General features: G+C 42.1%; 1 protein-coding gene across 4 annotated transcripts in view; it reads right to left on the reverse strand.

Annotated features, from left to right (window-relative positions):
* Positions 1 to 1,599: 1,599 nt before the first annotated feature.
* The window catches only part of DUSP10 (dual specificity phosphatase 10), a 40,684-nt gene continuing 20,401 nt past the window's right edge, over positions 1,600 to 21,882 (reverse strand). For all 4 annotated transcript variants that reach the window (XM_089907031.1, XM_089907039.1, XM_022579264.3 and 1 more), the window contains exons 3-4: positions 6,414 to 6,785; positions 1,600 to 2,862 (exon numbers count right to left, since the gene is read on the reverse strand). In XM_089907031.1, coding sequence (XP_089763157.1) covers positions 2,597 to 2,862; positions 6,414 to 6,785 — 638 coding nt within the window. In that variant the 3' untranslated portion in view covers positions 1,600 to 2,596. The remainder of the gene's footprint in view (positions 2,863 to 6,413; positions 6,786 to 21,882) is intronic.

A 21,882-nucleotide genomic window follows, 5' to 3' on the forward strand; every position in this document is an offset into this window, starting at 1 on the left:
AACAGCTGCCCTGGACTCCTTGCTTGGTGCCCTGCAATAAACGCTGCACTTTCTTTCACCGCAACCCGCTGTCAATAGATTGACTTTACTGCTTGAGGGTGAGCAGATGCAAGTTTGGTTCAGTAACAAAACCTGGGGAGTCTGGTTTCTAGAGCAATGGCTTGGTTAATCCATGTAGTTTTCATGAAATGATTAACATTCCTCATGAAGAAAGAGAGGCTAAATGACTCAAAACAGATTAGCAAAAAAGACCTGAGTCTCTCTCAGAATTCTTGGTATGCTGGTTGGCAGGATTTCTATCTGCCCCAGGACAGTCTTGTTCTCAAAATCATAAAGTTCAAAACACATAAATTATTTCCATGTAGCTAAAGGAGGGAAACTATATTCACTGTTCATCTTGTTTGTTAAAAAAAAAAAATGAAAAAAAAAGAAAGAAAAGAAAGGGAATAAAACTTACACTATTAGAACTTTAACATTTGGATTTAGAATAAAGAATAAGAAATATGTAGTAAATCATTATGTATTTTAAATCACTAATTATATATCAACCCCTCTCCTTAAATATGTTCTAGCACCAAGAAAATTGTTAGTTTGCAGAGTAGAAAGCACCATAAGAGAAATTTACTTTTCATCCTAACACTTTGTAGTAAACCAAAATCATTCAAGACAACTCTCAGTTAATTCCTATTAACGTCAGTCTCTACTTTTCTAATAAAAGAAAAAGTTAAATCACTTCTAATAGAAAAGCTATTTTTAAAATGTCAAAAATATTTCATTATAACACTTATCAGCAAATATTCACAAGAATAGTAGGTCCATATGTAGTCACGTAGAATTGAAAATGCCAGAATTCTACTTTCTCACCTCAGGCAAATCTTAATTTGCTGTGAATCTTCCCTATGGCCAAATCCCTGGAGGCATCTATTTTAATAAAACATAGAAAACGTTTGAATCATGTTCTTCCCCTACCCCACTCTTACTCTGCTGTGGACTGGGAGCCCATGGAACAGTAGCTGTGTATTAGCCAAGCGTGATGGGGAAGCTGAACTTAGGAATCTGAGCTCAGTTTGCTAGCAAAAAAGTAGGAAGTAGCAACGTGTTGCAGTGTACACTATGTGGTTAATGTTACCAAAGATGTTGAGTGAGCAAATGACAGTGGGGGAGGGAGGTGTCAATACCCCTAGCTGTCAGATTGTCATAAATACTTATCAAAGAGCCACTAGGGAGATCACAGAATTCTAACCAATCTATCTGGCAGTGACCTAATCAAGGCTCAAAGGCTGATTGATATAGAACCTTCTCACGCCTTTAAGGAGGTTACCTGAAGCTTCCGCTTTGTGAGAGGAATTACTTTGGCAGAAGTGGATGGTAGGGCTGTGGCAATAGAGGAGATCATGACCAGGCAGACTGGAGCTTTTTTTACTCCCTTGCTAATTCTCTCTGCTTCGCAGTAAGGCCAGAGACTATTGTCTCTCCCTCATCTCTCTTTCCCTTTATAAAAATGTGTGTTTATTTCCAATTATGTTACACGTACAAGTTACTGGAGCTATGAGATGCTTGAACCTGAACTGAGAAAAAGAGGAGGAAAAAAGACACATCTCCAAATGAGTTTCATTTATATAATGAAAATAAATTTTTACACAATCAACAGAAACACACCAAGTTTTTTTTGAGAAAAATATTTTTAAATAAATTTTTGTCTTTTTTTTTTTACATTCTGATATACATATGTAACAAGGTTTATGGCACTGTAACCAGAATCAAATCAAAAAAAAAAGTTAAACAAAGGAAAAAGGTGGGAAAGAAAGTAATTGGTTTTGTTTAATTCCTTTCCAGCTCCAAGCTGGCAACTTTGCACTATTTGTCTATCATTCAGCTGCCAGCTCTAACTCACTTGCACACTCAAAACACCATATTATTGCACAAGAAGCCAGTGAAGGCATATGGTATAATGGTCAGTTCCTTGCTATTTCAAAAAATCTCTTAAACCCAGAGAGGGGGAAAAAGTAATCCAGAGTACGAAACACACAAAATCAACAGTATCCTTTGTCTCTTTAAAGAATGTGGAGGGTTCTTAGACCACTTAAGCTGCCCTGATCATCTCTTTGCACCAGTGAGCACAGCAGGGCTTGGTTTGGTTGGGTTTTTTGTTTTCGTAAGGACAGCCCAGGCAGATCCTAGGTCTTCATGATTCAACGTCTTTTCTACGTACTTTGGGTTCTTTTTAATTGGTTTAAAGTGTAGTATCTTCGGTCTATGAACCTGCACAGACTAGTTAATCGTAAACTCTACAAATAGCTTAAAAGGAAAAGGGGAAGAAACAAATTTTGTTATATTTTTATTGTTGACTTAAAAAAATTACGTCTTTAGCCTCCCTGCTTTGTCAGTTGGCGGGAAGTAAATATCAACGGCATCAAAAGTTAAATTCTTCTCACACTTGTTAAAAATAAAAAGTTTTAAACAAGTTTGTTTCCATTCACAAACTTTACCCCATGTAAAAAAAAAAAAAAGACAGAAAAAAAGAAAAGAAAGAATCCATCCTCCTTCTTCTTCGTCTCCTAATGGAGAACAGTCATCCTTTCCAGCCAGACTATTGTCACACAACCGTCTCCACACCCATCAGCTTTGGTGTAAGGATTCGTGGTGTCACACCGTTGTTTAGGTCTTCCTCAAACTCCAGCAACTGCCCCATGAAGTTAAGGTTTGGGGAAATAATTGGTCGTTTGCCTTTGACAAATTTATAAGCATCAGTCATGGTCATCCGCGTATGCTTCATCAAGTAAGCGATGACAATGGTGGCAGAGCGGGACACCCCAGCCTGGCAGTGGATGAGCAGCCCCTTCCCACACTGGTGAGCTTCCTCTGGAACAAGGGAGAAAGGCAAGAGGTGCAGGGAAGGAGAAAGAGAGATGGAGGGAGAGAGGTTAACGTTTATCTAGACTTGACAATGCCATATTCTGTAGAGAGAGAAGACATCAAAATGGCTTTGAAACTAAGTATAGTTTACTAGTTAATCGTGTATGTTTATGTCACAACCTCCGGAACTGGCTAAAAGTAATATTAGTATGAATAAGAAGCTACATTTCTACGTTTAAAGAGAAGGCTAGGTAAAGGAGTCATTCACAATAATAGCTGACTTCACAGGTGATGGTGGCCAACTGAGGATGGAGCCACAACACAATTAGCCTAAATGTCAAACAAGCTACTGGTTAAGTAGACCTCTCTGATTCAGGATGTTAATTTCTATCGCCATGTTGTGTCACTTGTCAAAACTAGTGTTATTAACAATGTCTCTCCTACCTGTGATGGAGAAAAAGCATTTCTTGTTTTATACTACAGAAATGCTCAGTGCAGAAACTGGTACTAAATGGATAAGAGTTTCAGTCTTAGGAAACTCTGAAGAGGGTTAAAGGAACAAAACTCAACTAGAAAGTTACTACGTTCAGCTTCTCACTAGCAAACCCTATTGTTGCAAAGCTAAAGACTTGCAGTTCTCAGGCATAGGGTGTCACCTACATCTGAACTGTCCAACCCCCTCTGCATCTACACATGCCTTTCCAACATGGCAATGATGCAGAAGATGAAGGAATTAACAGCAATGGCTCAGAATCCAGAGCAATTGAAAAAGGCAATACTTTAAAGGTTTTCAGGTATATTAAAAGCCCAGGAGAATAGCTCTTGGGCACTGCCTGAATGGATTCTTAATGACACTTCTAAACTAAAAGGCATCCCAAAGAAAGCATCCCTGGAAAATATACCAATTAGATGAAGAGTAGGAAAGGAGATGGTAAGGAGAGTCCCGTTCTAACAAAAACTACTTCTACTGGCTACCCACTAGTAGATTAAGAAAAGAAACATTGTGCAAATTTTCATCTTAAAACCCCAGCAATTTAGCTTGCTTCCTATAGATAACCGTATTTTAGGAAAGTATCTCCTGTTTTCAATTTCTTCTCTTCAGCACACACTATTTAAGGACCTCCACCTCAAGATGGGGAAGCATGGGGGTAAGAAGATGAGCCACAAAGGGCTAGGTTTGACCATGATTCCACCTTGTGGCGGACCTTGTGTGAATCACATAACTCCCCAGAGCCTCAATCCTCCTATCTGAGTAATGGGAATAATTGTAACTAACCAGGCTCAGGAGATATAGGAATAATATCACCTGACTCAGGAATAACTAAACTGGCATAGTTAAACCCTAAACCTAGACTCTGCTTAGTTTATATTAGACTCTCTGTGAATGCTATTATGTTTCTAAAACCAGCTGTGTTTTCCTTAAAGCAAGACTATCAGATTTCAGTTTATCCAATGATATATAACAATGAGAATAAAATATTGTGCCTGTGCAGGGTATGATGTGGAACTGTTTTCGAGGTTAAATGCTATTTATTACTTGTTTTGTTTTCTTTCTAAAACACCAGGTGAGCCTGAATAATCTATAAGGAATGTAGGTGCTTTGACTAAAATCCTCTTAGAACCTAAGCATATCTTATGCTACCCATTAAAAGAAAAACAATTTCTTTTTTTTTTTTTTGCGGTACGCAGGCCTCTCACTGTTGTGGCCTCTCCCGTTGTGGAGCACAGGCTCCGGAAGCGCAGGCTCAGCGGCCATGGCTCACGGGCCCAGCCGCTCCGCGGCATGTGGGATCTTCCCGGACCAGGGCACAAACCCGTGTCCCCTGCATTGGCAGGCGGACTGTCAACCACTGCGCCACCAGGGAAGCCCGAAAAACAATTTCTTAACTTCCCCCAACTGGAATTAACTCAGATAAAATTGCACTCATAACATCATATATCAACCAAGAAGTTCCTCATCTACTTGGTGACAAACTTTTCTTCCTTGGGACTCAAGGTTTGATTCACATATCACTAATAAAAAATCTAAGGTATCTTTGCATCCACAATCATTGCCCGTTGAGAACCAATAGAGCCTTGTAAACACTGTGTTCCCAAAAGGCTCCTGGCCTCACAGTCAAGAGCATTAGGCTCTGGTCCCTTTAGTGACCACTCAGAATTTCCTTCCAGATTGAACATTCTATGGTCCTGCAATAAATAAAGGCACAATTAGCAAGGAAATGACTGGGTTAAGTGACCAGAGCTGCCAATTCTACAGCAAATCCACCCAACCCTAATGGTTGTTAAATCCAAGGGGGGTTTCTTGTTGTTTTTTGTTTTTCTTTTTTTTCTGACAAAGGAGCACTGAACATGAGTGCATTCTTTTTGGGACAGAGGCCAGTAACAATCTGCTACAATATTTAGGAAAAGTACTGGGTCACCCTTTTGTGGTAAGAAAGGTTGGAATCACTTGGAAATAAAAAAGAAATTGTTGAGTACCTGCTGGGTGTCAGGTACTCCCCAAGTGATAATTTGAGTCTTGCAACAGTTTGAGGCTTAGAAGCAGCGAAAGTTAAAGTTTAAGATTAGGGTTAGGCTGGCCGTTGCTTCCTTCTAGAGATTAAAGCCTGCTGTTGCTAGAATTTCCTTTCTTGGTAACTACATGGGCTATACAATTCAATCTTTCCTACTTCAATGAGTCTGGGGTAAACTAAGGGAATCTAGTACCATCTCATGAGCACTCAACTTCAAGCCTTTTTGCTACCCATTGTTTAAAAACTGAGGCAAAGCAAACAGAAGGGAAAAACTACTCCCCCACACCCCCTCACCCCTCCACTCCCGTTCTTTCTCTCCTCTGTGCTGAGTAATGTGTAAAGATGTTCACTACAGCATTATGTTTCTGAAAAAGATCCTTCAGAAACAATCCTTCAGCAAACACTACCTTTGCCTCAAGCAGTGGCAAAGAAATTTAACTCAAAGTAAGGGAGATGTCATATTCACAATACAGCTGGCCCCGGGTACCCGCGGGGGATTAGTTCCTGGATAAAATTCACAGATGTTCGAGTCCCTTATATAAAATGGCATAGAAAAGTCAGCCCTCTGTATCCGCGAGTTCGATCCGTGGTTGGTTGAATCCGCAGATGTGGAACCCGCGGATACAGAGGGCCGGCTGTATTTTACTCCCTGCAAAGTGCCTAGGGACGCCAGTAGACTACATACCCACGGTGCCTGCTCTGGCCACCAATTTCTTACTTTCTGCCAGTTCTTTTGAGATGGTGCTATAGAACGTCTCAGTGCTAACCCCTGCCACTTTTTCATTGAGAACTTGAGGGATGTGGAGGTCTAGCTGAACCGATCCCAACCCAGTTGACTTATTGTTCTTTTATAACCATGGTTCCAATACACTTGATGGGTTACGACTTAGAAGAATACTTTGGCTGCACCAGGTGGCAGAGCCCAAAAACACCTCGGTGGAGCTTTTTTTGCAACACAGGCATAAATCTTGGACTTGATATCAAAGCCCAAGCCAGAGAGGAAAGGAAGGCGGAAGATGAGACTTCCCCGTAGGAGATAGTTACCAATGAACTCAAAAGCCTCTTCAAAGTACTGCCTCAGGTTCTGCTTGTTGCTGTCGGTCGCCGGCAGCCGCTTGTAGTTGAACAGGCCTTTCTCGTAGTGGTACAGGGGTAGGTGAGTGGTGACGTTGATGACGTAGCCAATGTTCAGCCGCTGCATCGCATCCAGGTCCTGGGCATCCTGTTCGTTGCCGAGGAACAGGAAGGGCAAGATGGGCGTCAGCTCTGCATTCTCGATGTCGGGGGTGCTGGGGATGGACTGAGGTAGCATGCTCGAGGCCGCGGACGCGCCGCTCCCCACTTCCCGGCACTCTTGGAGCTGGAGGGAGTTGTCACAGAGGTTTTCATGGTTCTGCTTAAAACTGCTAAGTCCACCTGGAACAAAAACACACAAAGTGAGAATGACTGCCCCTAGGACTTCAGAGCTGGCAGAAGATATCACTTTCCCCTTAGGAATGAGTGTGCTTAGTTGCTTATTACATTTTTTAAAATAAAATCAAAATACAAATGAAAGTCCATTTGGAGATGGAGGACAAACTTTGGAGGATATCACTGCATGCAGTACTTTGGAAATGTGCTTTTTATACAAACTGGGGCATGTTCCCCTGGAAAGAGTTCCACGAAGCATCAGGCAATTTCATTAGCAGCAAATTTGTTCTGCCCCAAAGAGCCATATGCTCAGTGGCCTATATAGAACCTTGCACTTTGGGAGCCCAGGAAGGCACAGATGACTTCCTTGGGTGTAGAATTTCTGCCTGTACCTGGGCAGTGTAGGTGTGTGTGCCTTGCACTCTTGGTAAGCTCACCTTACCCAGAAGGCCAAGTTTGCTCCCAATACAGCAGCGTGGTTACAAGCAGGGACACTGGAAGAACCAGGTTATCTTGGCTATAATCCCAGTTCCACCACTTCCTGCATCTGTGACCTGGATAAATTAATTTCCCTCTCTGGGCCTCAATTTCCCCGTCTGTAAAATGAGGGTAATGGCATATACCTCTTGGTGTGATTGGGAGTCTGGAATGAATGGAAACCTACATAAAGTATGCAAACCTCCCCCTCATCAAATGCAGTGTCACTTATGAGAATGTATCTTAAGGAAATCATCAGACCAAAGATAGCCAGCTAGATGCATAAAGATGTTCGCTACAGCAGTTTTCTAGAAAGGTCAAAAACATTTTTTTAAAAGGGAAAAGTTGACATGTGCACCCAATGGAATATTATGTAGCCATTAAAAGTTGTGAAAGGAATATGAAAACAGTGTTTCTGTTTAATATTAAATGAAAAAAGCCAGTTTAAAAACATTCACCTTACATGTGATCAAAAGTTGAAAAAACATGCAAAAAAGAACACTGAAGTCAGGAAATTTATAGATCATAGTTTATCGTTTAAACTTTTCCTTTAATATTTGTCAGATACGTTTGTGGATAAGCCCAAAGGATTATTACAGAGGTCAAATTATACAATATACGTGTAAGGGCTATGAAATCAGAGTTGACATTATTAACTACCAAATGAGCTCTAATTCTTACCAACTAGATACACTCTGGCCTTCCCTTTGAACAGAGGGGGAAGTTGGAGATCTCCTAGAAGCTGAAAGCCACCAGAACCCAACATTGACCCACCTCCCCCTCCCCCAGATAGATGCCTTGCTTCTGTCTTGATAGTTTCAAGAGATAAAGGAGGAAACATAATGGGTGAACAGGATATGGTTGTGTTGAAATAAATACAGGAAGTCTATCTGTCTACCAGTTTCTGAACCTATGTCCTTCTCCGTTTCAAGCTTCATCTTTGGCAGCCACAGCAGGAAGCTCCAGGCTGTAACCCAGACCAAGCCTCAGGGCTGTTCACAGCCAATGCACACTAGTCGTATAAACTTGGGAAGTCATATTTTCATTAAGATCCGTCATGACTCAAAGATCATTCAAAGGGGGTAATATTATGACCACCTGTGAGTATCAAAACCTGTCTTTGCTTTTGGAAAAGAAAAACAACAGCTATAAATTCATTTTAATTGATTTCTAGAATTAACTTCTGCCCTTACATCTTATTATTCTGCTATGAAACATTGATTAAAATAAAAAGTTTGTCTGGACCCAAAGAGATCATTTTTCAAGTAGATAGAAGAAATGGAAACCACCAGAAAAACTTCATTAGTGAATACCTAAACAAAAATTTGAAATTGCCCGCTGTCACCATCACAAGCTCCACGAAAGAGACTAAAGAGTTATTTTAAAATCTGCTCAGCTTTGGCTCCATAAAATCCAAGTAAACAGTTCCACAGTGGTTCTGTAATGGGAACCTAATTCACTTTTTGTTTTTTTAATAAAAAGACAGTTGTTACACTTTTCTGTATAAGATGAGAGGACAGAACAACAAAACAGATTCAAAAGGAGTCTTTAACGTGGTGGATTGGAGGGGGGGAACTTCTCTCTGTTCTTATTTAGTGTACTCAAGCTGTAATTTGTCTTAAAAGCAGCTAGTTTTTAAAAAATGCATGCCAGAAAACCACACACACAGAAAAAAGCAGCATACAGCTTTTTAAAATTCTGTCTCTACACCTCCTTTCCCAATGACATCAGCTGGAGGCTCCCCACCTGCCCAGTTGCCATAGCAGTTACACAAAGACATACAATGACATCAGTTGGCATGATATCAGCTCTTTGAGTGCAAACAATACAAGAAGAACTACTTTGTTTAAGGCCTTTGGTGCAACTGTGTTCTGGGGAGCCAATGATGTAATGCTAACAGGTGGCATGGGCCTTCCATTTGCCTAATGGGGGGAAAAAACCCATGGGGGAGGGGAGGGGAGGGGAAGGAATTGGAGACAGACAGACACAAAATACTCCGAATCCCAGGGGGTGCCCACGTGCAAAATTATATGTATATTGTATGTTTAAGCCACGTGGGAACTCTGTTCATCGAATCTTTGGAGGCAGAGTGGATAGAAAAGGAAATATTGTAATTCACACATATTAACTAGACGAGGAAACCCTCATTGAGGGATATGAACAAACAGTCTGTTCAGTTGCCAGTCTGCTGACCAGTGTCGGCATCAGTTCTCATTAAGGGCTGTGCACAGCTAGATACTGCAGTTAAAGAACTCTCTCTGGGGATGGCGCTTACAGCCAAATGAACCGGTAGAATCTCACAGTGGTGGTTTTGAGAGAGATGTCTGTAGGGAGGATTGTTTTCTTCCCTTAGAGGTTTGGAATTGGAAGCCAGGGAGGGATGAAGGGAAGATGATGGCTAATATGGCTCTCCCTTCCAACTACTTTCCCTCCACCCTACCCCATCACGTATCATAGAAGCCGAACGGGCTGATCACTTAATGAGGAGTTTTGATTATTTCATATTTGTTATTACTACATAGGAACATTACAAGATGATAACTAACAATTGAAGTGGAAGCAGTGTAGCATGGTGGTTAAGAGAGGGGTTAGAGGCAGGCAGACCCGGGTTGCAACTGTGATTCTGTCTCGTGAGAGTTTGTAAGACCTGGTATAAATCCCTTTTCCTCATTAAGCCTCAGTTTACTGATCTGTAAAGTGGACTTAATATCACCTACCCATAGAATTGTGGTACAGGAAGCCTATGTAAACATATAATCAGGCATTTGATAAATAACATCTTATTACCCCAATGTCATCACTGTTATTGTCCTCACCTCCAGCTGATCCGCTGACTCTGAAGTTCGTGAGAACCCTAAATGCAGTGCAAGTGATTCTGAGGCCAGGCTGCTCAGGCCTGAATCCCAACACTGCCAAATACTGGCTCTGAGACCCTGCACAAGGTCCTTACCTCTTGGCTTCTCCGTTTCCCCACATATAAAACAGGAACACCTACCTCACGCTACAGTCTTGAGGATTAAACTGATTCATAAAAATAAAGTACTTTGAAATGATATCTAGCACATATGAAGCACTTTTTTTCATTACTGTGGAAAACTGCCATTTTAAAGACCTAAAAAGAATTCTAAGGCAAACACCATATGATATCACCTATATGTGGAATCTAAAATATGACACAAAGGAACCCATCTATGAAACAGAAACGGACATAGAGGACAGACTTGTGGTTGCCAAGGGGGAGGGGGTTGAGGGAGGGATGGAGTGGGAGGTTGGGATTAGCAGATGTAAGCGATTATAAACAGAATGGATAAACAACAAGGTCCTACTGTATCACACTGGGAACTATATTCAGTATCCTGTGATAAACCATAATGGAAAAGAATATAAAAAAGAATATATATATGTATAACGGAATCACTTTGCTGTACATCAGTAATTAACACAACATATCTCAAAAATAAAAATTCAAAAGAAGGCAGAAAAGGAGGGAAAAATAAGGTACAAATTGAATGAATAAAAGAGCTTCGAGATATGAGGTTATCATCCAGAAAAAATAAATTCTGCTTAATATAAAGACTCTCAATGATAATAGGCTAGTGTTTCCAGAGTTTTTATTTGTAAAAGCTTATTGAAAAAGAACTAGGTACCAAGGTATCTGAGCAGTTTTAAAGTTTAAATAATATACTTTTATCATAAAGAAAGCAACAGCTCCCTATCCTTCTTAAACAAACCCATCTGATTTCATTTTTTCTTTGTCCTAGCTTTCCCAAGAAAGCCTGTACGTCTTTGGATTCCTGGGTTTGCCAGAGGAGAATTGAGTGTTTTCAATAAAATCACTCTTCTCTCCTCCCTCCCCTCCTCTCCCCTGTGTCCCCAAGTCCCCACCAGGCTGAGTGATCTCTGTAGACACACAACTGCTCCCAGATATCAGTGCAAATATTTCCCAGGCATGAGCAACAGTGCTGGGGGCAAACATTTCAGACCTTATCTCAAAACCAGGTTCTCTGCCAAAATAAGTATGATCAGCATGTGGATTCTGAATGGCAACAACAAAGAATACCCAGCACCCCTGCAAAATACGCAGAAATGCAACCGGTGAGCTTCCTCCAACGGGAGGTCACTGAGGTGACAGTCCCACTGAAGCAACGGATTCTAGTTGTAGTGGGAAACCTCTCTTTGTAGATGTATTTCACCTCCTGTAGCTGTGTTGGCTATTGCAGCCCTAGAAACACAAGAGACCTCTGTAATGTGATTCAGAAGCAGTGCTCTGGATGGCAAATTAAAGGAACGACATCCAAATGCAGAATCTATAAGCAAGAGATTTCCATCGTCCAAAGACGGCCAGCACTTTGGCACACCAGCTTTTTGGCTTCATGCTAAGTTGAAAAGTGAGCATTTTTCAGAAATCTAAGGAAAACTCTCACTGAAGGTCAGCAAATGACATTAACACCCAAAGAAAAGTGGAAGGGAACTCAAGTTGAACTTTTCTACAAGCTTGCTGTGAGCATATTCATTGCCCCTTTTTGTTGTTTAGAGTCTCTTATTGGGTGATTAGCTTTTTAAAGTAAAATGGTACTTGATGATAGTGGTTAAGAATGTAGACTCTGGAGCCAGACTGCTTGAGTTGAGAATCTTGGCTTCCATCACTAACTAGCTGTGTTACCTTGGTAAGTTAGTTAACATCTCTGCTCCTCAAATCTCCACACCTATAATGTGGAGTTAACAGTAGTATTTATCTCACAGGGCCCTTAATATGGATAAAATGCTGCATGAGTTAGATATTATCACTATAAATGGGAAAGATATTGGTATAAAAGGGGTCCTGATGGATACTATTTCGTGGGCCCTCCATGGAAACTGGAGTCCATCTAAGCAGACTCCCAAGATTCTATTCTCACAAGGATCCTTGTGGAAGAAACAAAGCCTGAATAAACTGGAGCTGACATCAGGCTTCCAGAGTCAAAACTCCCAAAGATGGAGGCGGTCAGAGTTGTTTCATACTTTTCAGGGAAGAAAATTATCCACCTTAACAGGAGAAATATTAGAGATACAAACTAGAACCACGAAGATTACTTCTAACTCTTATTTTCTATGAAATTGTCTTCATAGGTCACTGACACGACTAGGGATTTTATAGTAGGAATGATTTCAAGTTTAATACCAGACGGTATCACCTAAACTGTCCTATGATCGTGTCCCCAGGGAACATGTATTCTTTCCTAAGGGGAATGAAGGGAGGCTGTACCAAAGAGGGAGAATGAGTCAAAAGTGCTGTGTCACCAGGTGTAAGGTAAGAAAAAAAGGGATAAAGAAACAACTTTGTCACCGGGGAAGAGAGAGACTTAGGAGGCTGAGTCCAACAGTGTTGCTGGTGGGGACCGTGAGTCAGAGAGGGGTACCCCTGTGATCCCTAAAATCACATCATTTCATTGCTTACATGTGAGAAGTCCAATGTGTGTAAAAACATAGACAAGTTACCATAGAGCTTAAAACTCTTTAAAAATAAATTAGGATATTGAATTCAATTGAGCACATTTTGATTATCTGCGCAAATATTGTTAAGTGTTCCAGGAGGATATATCTGCTCATATGTTAGTCCCTTACTTCATGGATTTCTTTTTTTTTACTGTCTGTTCTCTCTTAGGAGATACAAATTCTCTACAGATATACTTTGAAAGCCAACTACAGAAGGCAGTTTATTATATAGAAGGCAGCAGGGAAAGAGTGCAGGAATAACCTTATTTAAATCCCTTTGTACACAGGACTTCGCTATATGTCACAGGAAGATAGGCGATTTGTTGATATGTTTGATACCAATAGCTGTAGGGAAGATATCAATCGCGTGGTCATGGATGGGTGATCAATCTACTTTTGGAAATAATTTATAAAAATTAAAAGATAAGTTAAAGGACCTCTCTGGTATCTGTTTGGCCTAGTGACAAACCATAGGTGGAAATTACTTCAAGAATGCCCCTCCCAAAACTGTCCTTCCAAAATAGACTAAAGATTACTCCTGTCCTTATACTTAATAGTAATATAACAAAGTTGTCTTTAGTGATGTTTTGAGAGAGGAAAAAAAGAAAATTCCTCAAAAGTTTATACCAGAATATTCTCAAATTTTGAGTTAATAATACAGCCCTTTCACTGGATTTTCGGCTGGACAAAAATCATAATTTAGACTATTGATGCTTACCTGAAATAGACATCATTTGTATCATCATTGTAACTCAGGTATCTTATTTTTGTTTCCCTCAGATTACATGCCATCCCTTCCACCCCAACAGTTCGGTAGACTGTAAAATCTGCCATTCTGGAAATAAGCTAATACTTGACTATCATATGTACCAAGAATTAAAAACAATAATTTTTGCTCCTCCCTAATCTTTGTATAATTTACAATATGCTTTCAGCTAAATTTTTGGTTCTGCATACTTCTACAACCATTTTCAATTATTAACTTGTTTGGGGGCTCTGATTTCTTCTGTCTTAAAATATATTGCTTCCTTCTTTGACTGTTAGAATCTTTGTAATACCCTAGGTGGAAACAATTTTTTTTTTTAACTCCTGCCTAAATATTCACCTCAAGAAAGCAAACCGAATCAGAAAGATCCAATGACTTAGGAACTGTGATTTACAAAAATTGAAAATGAAGCTTTAATTGTATGCCTTCCAAGAAACGCTGACCCTGGCACGTTTTTGTCAAAGTTTAAAAGATTCTGCTTGTGTCCCTGCCACCCCACCCTCTGCTCAGAAGTTGCCTCTGCTCCCTCCACTCGGGCAACCCCCACCTTGTTCTCTGTATCTAATGAGTCTGCTTCAGTTTTGTTTTGTTTGTTCATTTGTTCTGTTGGGGGACAGGCAAAAGAGGTGAAGGGGATGAAGAGGTACAAACTTCCAACTCTTAAATGTATAAGTCATGGGGATGAAATGCACAGCATAGGGAATATAGTCAATATTATTGAAATAACTCTGTATGATGATAGATGGTAACTAGACTTAGCACAGTGATCATTTTGTAGTGTACAAAAATATTGAATCACTATGTTGTACACCTGAAACTAATGTAATATTGTATGTCAATTATAATTCAATAAAACATAAAATGAGCTAATTTTATGGTATGTAGATGATAGCTCAATAAAGCTACTTTAAAAGCAAAACAGAAGCAAAGAAACAAACAAACAGAAAAAGAAGTTGAGGAAGGAATGAATTGGGAGTTTGGGATTAGCTTATGCAAACTATTAAACAAAGAATAAATAAACAACAAGGTCCTACTGCATAGCACAGGGAACTAAATTCAATATCCTGTGATAAACCATAATGGAATAGAATATGAAAAAGAATGTATATATATGTATAACTGAATCACTTTGCTGTACAGCAGAAATTAACACAACATTGTAAATCAAGTACACTTCAACGAAATCAATTTAAGAAAGCAAAGTTGCCTGCAGTACACATAAGTCCCCTCACTACCGAATTGGTGGAGAAAAGGTCTGGGGATTAAATTTCAGCCTGCTGAAGTAGCTCTCAATTGCACACAAAAAAGGCAAATTCTTGTTACTACCCTTGAAGGGGGGTGCACTTGTGTTGCCGCCTTCTTACCATTCCTACTTTAAGGCTTTAAAGGGTTACCAGTGTTTAGGATACCGCCAGTTTAATTTGTGTGTATTTGAATAACACAGGCAGATTGTTTGAGAGGATACTTCGCACGTATGTAAATACAGCCTGTTTCTTTAAATCTGTTACCTCATTTATTTACATTAGAACAGGAAGCGCTGCCAGAAGCAACAGCTGATGACAGTCATGTAATTTTCCACAAAGACAACAATTAAAGAGCTTTGTGTTCTTTTAATGAGCAGATGACTTCTCTGAGAGCAGGCTTCAAACTTAAGATGGCAGAGTTCCCACGGCCAGGAAGGAACCCCTCAGGTTCTGCAGAAGTCACTGTGACTTCAAGGAAAAGCACCCTCTGGGCCCCTGTCCTCTACAGCCAACCGGCCTGTGTTTGCTCCTCTTCCGCCCTCCCTCCCGGCCTCCCCCTCCCTCTCTCAAAAACACTTGGGGAGGGCTTCCCTGGTGGCACAGTCGTTGAGAGTCCGGTGCAGGGGACGCGGGTTCGTGCCCCGGTCCGGGAAGATCCCACATGCTGCGGAGCGGCTGGGCCCGTGAGCCATGGCTGCTGAGCCCGCGCGTCCGGAGCCTGTGCCCCGCAACGGGAGAGGCCATAACAGTGAGAGGCCCGTGTACCGAAAAAAAAAAACAAAACCAAAACACTTGGGTAAGAAAACAAGAGGGAGATTCTACCTGGAATATATTTGATTTGATGCTTAAATGTCCAATGAATCCACAGAATATTTTTAAACCTATTTTTAAAGAGTTGATGGTGTGGGTGGGAAAAGGGGTCAAGCCTCCCCCCTGCCCTCCCACACACACTGTGAGCCCCCCTTGGTGCAGAAAACCCCATCTTCACACCCACCCTCCCCATTCTGTCTCTAAAAGGTTTCAGGAGGCACCACCTGGAAAGCAGCGGGTGGGCATAAATGACTTCTCCAAGTCACTCCCTCAGCCTGAGGGGCTGAAGAAGCCTTCCACACTCCCTTAGGCTGAGCCTGGACTGGTCAGCGTGGACATTGTTGGGGGTCCAGCTGCCCCCTTCATCCTCCCAGTCCGCCTTGTGGAGCCTCATATTCACTGGGACTTCATCGGCCCTGAGACTGAGCTTCACTTCCACTCACAAAACCACCACTTAAAGAGAGCAAATTTATGGCTTTCCACTAAGAAGTGTGCCTATCAAATCACGGGCAATATGATATGATATATATGGAGGGAAAAGAGGGGCTGATAGAAAGACAGCCAAGTTCGAGCCTCAGGTTCCTGAAAATCTGCAGGTTCAGATTTCCTTCTGGTCGCTCCATGTCTAAACTTTACCTATGTCAGCCCACGCCAACAAGCTCCCAGGGAGAAAGGCAGATCCTAAACACGTAGCTCAGGTCTCTGGGTTTTATTAAGAGACACACCAGTTATAGGAATACAAGCTTCACTTTTAAAATCTCTTTTATCAGAGAGCAAGCCCTCCCAGACATTGTGAGACTCGAGTGACAGGCTGAAGATGTCCCTTCCCTCTCCCCTGTCCCTCTCTCCCCACTGGTCAGGGTCCAATGGGACGAGATGGATGATCAACATACAAACACACAAATAAAAAGGTAATGATTAAGGATGATAAGGGCCATGAGGTGCCCTCCAGTTCCTGGGTGCTGTGAGAGGGAGTGATTAGATCAGGGTTTAGGGCCAGCCTCTCTGGGGATAAGAAGGGGTTGACTAGTTTGGAAAAGGGGTGGAGGAGAGGGGGTCCAGGAGAACAGTGGAAGCAGAGAGAATCACACTAGGGGCAAAGGCAGGACACTCGTGAGGCCTGCGATGACTCAAAGGGACAGAATGTGGTGAAGCAGAATGAGGGGGAGGAAGTGACCAGAGGAGGGCAAAAGAGTCTGCAGAGGGCCTCTTAGGGCCATTAAGCAGTTGGGATTTTATTCTAAGTTCAGTGGGAAGCTCCTGAATGTTCAGAAGTCCATAATACATGATCAATATGAGTTGAAAGGAAAAGAGAAAGTGAGAGCCAGAAAAACGTTAATCTAGCAGATGGTGCAATTTACCTATAGTCCAAAAGCTGGGCAAAATCCATACCCTTTCTTTCTAAGAATACATGTTTTGTACCTGCTATGGATTGAATTGTGTCTCCCCCACCCAAATTCACATGCTGAAGCCCTAACCCCTAACGTGATGGCATTTGGAGATGGGGCCTTTGAGAGATAATTAGGTTTCAATGAGGTCATGAGGGTGGGGTCCTCTTAATAGGGGTTAGTGCCCTTATAAGAAGAGACACCAGAGAGCTTGCTCTCTCTCTCTCTCTCTGTCTCTCTCTCTGTGTCTGTCTGCCTGTCTCTCTCTTTCTCTCCCATTGAGGACACAGCAAGAAGGTACCCATCTGCAAGCCAGGAAGACCTCACCAGAACCTGACCATCCTAGCATCCTGATCTTGGACTTCCAGCCTCCAGAACTGTGAGAAAATAAATGTCTGTTGTTGAAGCTACCCAGTCTATGGCATTTGGTCATGGCAGCCCAAGCAGACTAACACAGTACTACTTTTAACTCCCAGTATAGCTCACTTTTTAAAAAGATAAATTATAATTCTTACTTTTGAAGAACCACACCCAACGCTGTGGACTGCCTGAGAACCTGGCCCCTGGGAGCCAACCCAAGTGGGTACCATATCTCAAAGTCAAGCCAGAAGTCGTCCAAGGTCAAGATGGGGATGCTGCCTAAGGGACAGAATGCTCATAAGAAGCAAGCCCATGGAATCTTCCAGAACCTTCATTCCACAAGCCAGCTGCAAGCAGAGGGACCCACTTCTTCCTCCCAAAGACACATGCCTCCTCATTACTTATACTCTCCTTATGGATCAGCATTGACCTATGCCCTTCCTACAGCCATCTCTCTGGGTTGAAAAACAGTTTAGCTGGAGACCTTCTGTGTATTTGGGAGGCCACTCGATACCATGTTAGGGCTTCACCTCCTCTGTTCACTAAATAGCTCAATACTGGTTAATCCATCAAGGCGGATTAAGGGAAGGGGAAAAAATCCATGAGATCATACTGGAAGGTTAGAGAGGGAAGAATGTTAACAGGAGGAGAGAGCTATAAAACACAAAGCCATATTTTCCCCAAGAGCTCAAGTCCCCATTATTGTTTAATTCTCTGAAGAGAGGGAAAACATTCTTTGCTTTGCAGTGCAGGAGTTTAAGTAATGAAGCATTGCTAAACAAACAAACAGAAGAAAGCCCATTAAAGCTATTCATTAAACAAGCCCACTGTACAAAAGGAAAACCGTTGCTTAACAATCCACCTCCCCTGAGGACCAACATTTATCTTAGACCCCAAATTAAACGCATTACAACTTCACAGCAAAAGTATGCTTCCCAATGGGATTTAAGTAGAGTCCAATTAAATAAATCTCTAGAAATATCAAGAACAAGCCTCAAGAGAGAGCATATTTCTACTGTGAAACATTCCCATTGGAAGTTACATTCGTAAAAGGTCATCTACCAATGTCTATGACAAGAGGAGGGGAAGCAAGGCAGGAAGCAAGGCAAGGTCACACAAGTGAAGTCCGGGTGGGTTCCATCCCTATGGCGTATGGAAATGCCTAGCCAAAAATGGTGTGTGCATCTCCACTCGCTGTGAATGAAACCCCCATGTCCAAACAAACATCTTTTACGACCATGTGTTTTCATATGATCTGGAGGTCAAAGGGCTGTGGCGTAGGGAATTCAGGAAGTGGTAGGGGAAAGGATCAAGTGTCAACATCAAACTGTGAGTTGTTTTCCTGAACCAGTGTTTTCAGTTCACAAAAGGCATAGCAACAACTTCCTCAAGTCACTGAGCTGAATTCTATATTTGGCAAGAATACTAAGCAAGTCTGAGCATTAAGGATAAACTGCCAGAAAGAGCAGGCGTGAGCTCTCCCAGCTCAGGGGTTCACCCAGACATTAATGCCCGATGGTCCAACCCCTGCATGAGGGCTGAGCTGGGAAAGGTCAGCCTGAAGCCAGGTTAGGCCTCTGTGTGCTGAGAGATACACCAGTTTGCATCAGGTCAAAAGCTAGTGTGTCCCCATGTAGTGGACCACCTTCTGGGATGAAGGAGAAGATAAAACAACCAGGAAGCCAGTACATCGCTGAGAAGGTGAGCTGGGATTATATACTGTCAAAATAGAATAGAATATATACTGTCAAAAATATAGAATACCTGAAATGATGTCAACGTAGACTTAAGGCTAAGTGGAAGGCCAGCCAAGTAATGGTCGGTTCAACCTGGGACATGTGAAACAGAGTGGTGACCTGGTATGCACCCCACATCTGGCACCATCAGACTTCCCAGCCACATCCCATTGAAGCCATGACTAATATTGCTCAGGCGGACAGAAGTCCTGACAGTAAGGACTTGGAACACAGCCCTTCTTTCCACACTGAAGTTATACTGGGTGCTAGCGACCCCTCTTGCCACTTCTAGAAAATCAGATGTTTGGTTCGTCTAAGTTTCTCCCAATTCCAGCATTCTATAACTTCAGCACAGTGTGGATAAACTGGACATTGATGAACAATGGCAAGAATGAGAGCAGCCATTGTAGGATATGTGAGGCCGGGAGGGCCTGCCTCCCACCTCAGGGCCTTTGCACGTGCTGTTCCCTCTTCCTGGAACTCCCTTCCCCTAAGTCCTCAAGTAGGTGATTCAGACCTCAGATCAAACAGGATCGCTTTATAAAGGTCTTCCCTTTATCTACCCTCCCATAGATCTCTATCATTATACCATGAAGTTTTAAAGTTTTGTGGTCTTCACTGATCACTTATCTGAAATCACTTGTTAATTTCTTCGCTTGTTTATTGCTATTATTAAAAGGTGGATCCCAAGAAAGCCGAGCTGTTGTCTGTCTTGGACGAAACACAGCACCACTGCCCTGTGGCTCAGGCAGCCTCCACACTTTTCCAGCAGTATAATCTCGGCAAAGTTCCTTGCCTTCTTGCACCCAAGCTTCCTCATTTGCAAAGTACAGCTAATAATAGTACCAACAGGCAATAATAAGAGTCATTGCAAGGATTTAATAAGCTAATACTGGTAGCTATTAATAGAAATTGTAAGGATTCACTACTGTTTAGACCTACAGCTGTACCTGATTTGTATAGTAGGCCTCATTAAATGTTTCTAGATTAAATGAGCTTTGGAATGAGAAGAGAAAGGGCCGGTTCCTTGTAAAGCATGTATTATGTGTTGCTCAGCATAATGCCAGGAATTTGGAAGATTAAAATTTTTTTAAATAATATATAGTTTCTGAAGATAAATCAAATGGGAGAAAGAAGGAGAGATACAATAGAGGAAAGTTAGCAAAAGGCCTGGCAGAAGACACATTTTAGGAATCCCTGAATATCCTGTGATAAACCATAATGGAAAAGAATATGAAAAGGAATGTATGTATATGTATAACGGAATCATTTTCCCGTACAGAAATTAACACATTGTGAATCAACTATACTTGAATAAAATAAATTTAAAAAAAAATAGAATACCTGAAATGATGCCATCCCACTGTGACTTGTGTAGGACAGGTGCAGGGCCAGCCAGGTGAGTTTAGCGTGAGGACACAGAAATCCTGTCACTCCCAAGGCTGGGGAGGAGGGCCGGAAAGGCTCATGGAGAAGAGGCAGCCTGCAGGACTGACAAATAGCCGTGCCCGAGGATGGTTGGGGTCTAAGACAATTCATACCTGGTGGGCTCTTTTTTTTTTTTCCTGGTGGGCTTTTAACCTTTTCTCCCCTCTCCATGCCTCCTCCTTGGACATTCTATATAAGCGATGAATGGATGGAAAGAGCCATGAACAAGAAAAGGGGGCTTAGTAGGGAGAAATCAGTCTGAGAGATGTCAGGGAACAGTGGGAGGGACCCCCAGTCCATTTCCACACAGATTTATTAAGCATTAAATGTGGGCTGGGGTGACAGTACCGAGAGTACAAAATGCAAGATCTGGTTGGGCCCCCTCCCAGCTAGCTGGCCGGCCCACTGAGACAAGGTGAGCGGTAACAGATAGATGATTCACACAGTGTGAATTCACCACTCCCAGGTCCATTTCTTCTGCCTCCTGTTGAAGGGACACAAGGCTGGTTCTAAAATCAAGAATTCTGGGGTCCTCCCATCCCTCCCTCTAACCCTGCACCTTCGGGCAAGTTACTTAACTCAGAGTCCATTTTAAAACACAATTGTATCTTAAGAACTTTTTCTTCAGACACAGGAGTTTCCCTCTTCTCTAAAAAAGATGGTTACAGCCCTTGCTCTCCCACAGGGGTAACATTATGGGTGTTCTTGAAAGACAGACAAGGGGCATCAGAGCCTCTGGTCCTCCGGAAGGTGAGATGCTCAGAGACACAGCGTCAGAAGAGAATGCCTAGTTTTCTGTCCCTCTTTGGTTGGTTCTGATAAACCCATTCTATCCTTCTTAGAAACTGGGACTTACCTCCCACAGTTACTGAGAGTGGCAGTTACCTAAGAGGTAACTGTCCCCAACCTTAAAGCCAAACAGTTCTGGAGAGTGAGAAATGGAATATTGCCTGCCATGTCAGTAAACAAAGGATGTCACAGTCATCAGTGATTGCAGCCCTCCAACGTGAGCCGGTGAGCCCTGAGGGAACTCAGGATGTGAAAACACAGGATCCTGGCCCCAGAGAGCTGAGGTGCATACGAAAGGAATGATTTCAGTGAGCCCAGACTCTTGCACCTTCCCATACACAGAAAGGCGCTAAATTCCTTAACTTGGGATAGCTGGTTTTCCTTAACTAACAATAATCTTTTGACGTTTGGACTACCGGCCCTTTGTTGCAAAACTTCTACATAACTTGGCTCCCCGCCCCCACAACGTTGCCCACACACACTTCCTAGGAGCAGTTCTCTCAGGGTTACTTGAGATGCTGCCTCCCGGGCTCGAAGTCCTAAAAATTCCCACCGAATAAAACATAACTCTCAACTTTTAGGTTGTGAAAAATTTTTTAGTGGACAAGAGCAAGCCTGGCACAATGGCAG

The sequence above is a fragment of the Delphinapterus leucas genome, chromosome 1 (genome assembly GCF_059928025.1).
Source record: "Delphinapterus leucas isolate spDelLeu-1000000601 "Yukka" chromosome 1, BTC_Dleu_Yukka2, whole genome shotgun sequence".
Taxonomy (NCBI): domain Eukaryota; kingdom Metazoa; phylum Chordata; class Mammalia; order Artiodactyla; family Monodontidae; genus Delphinapterus; species Delphinapterus leucas.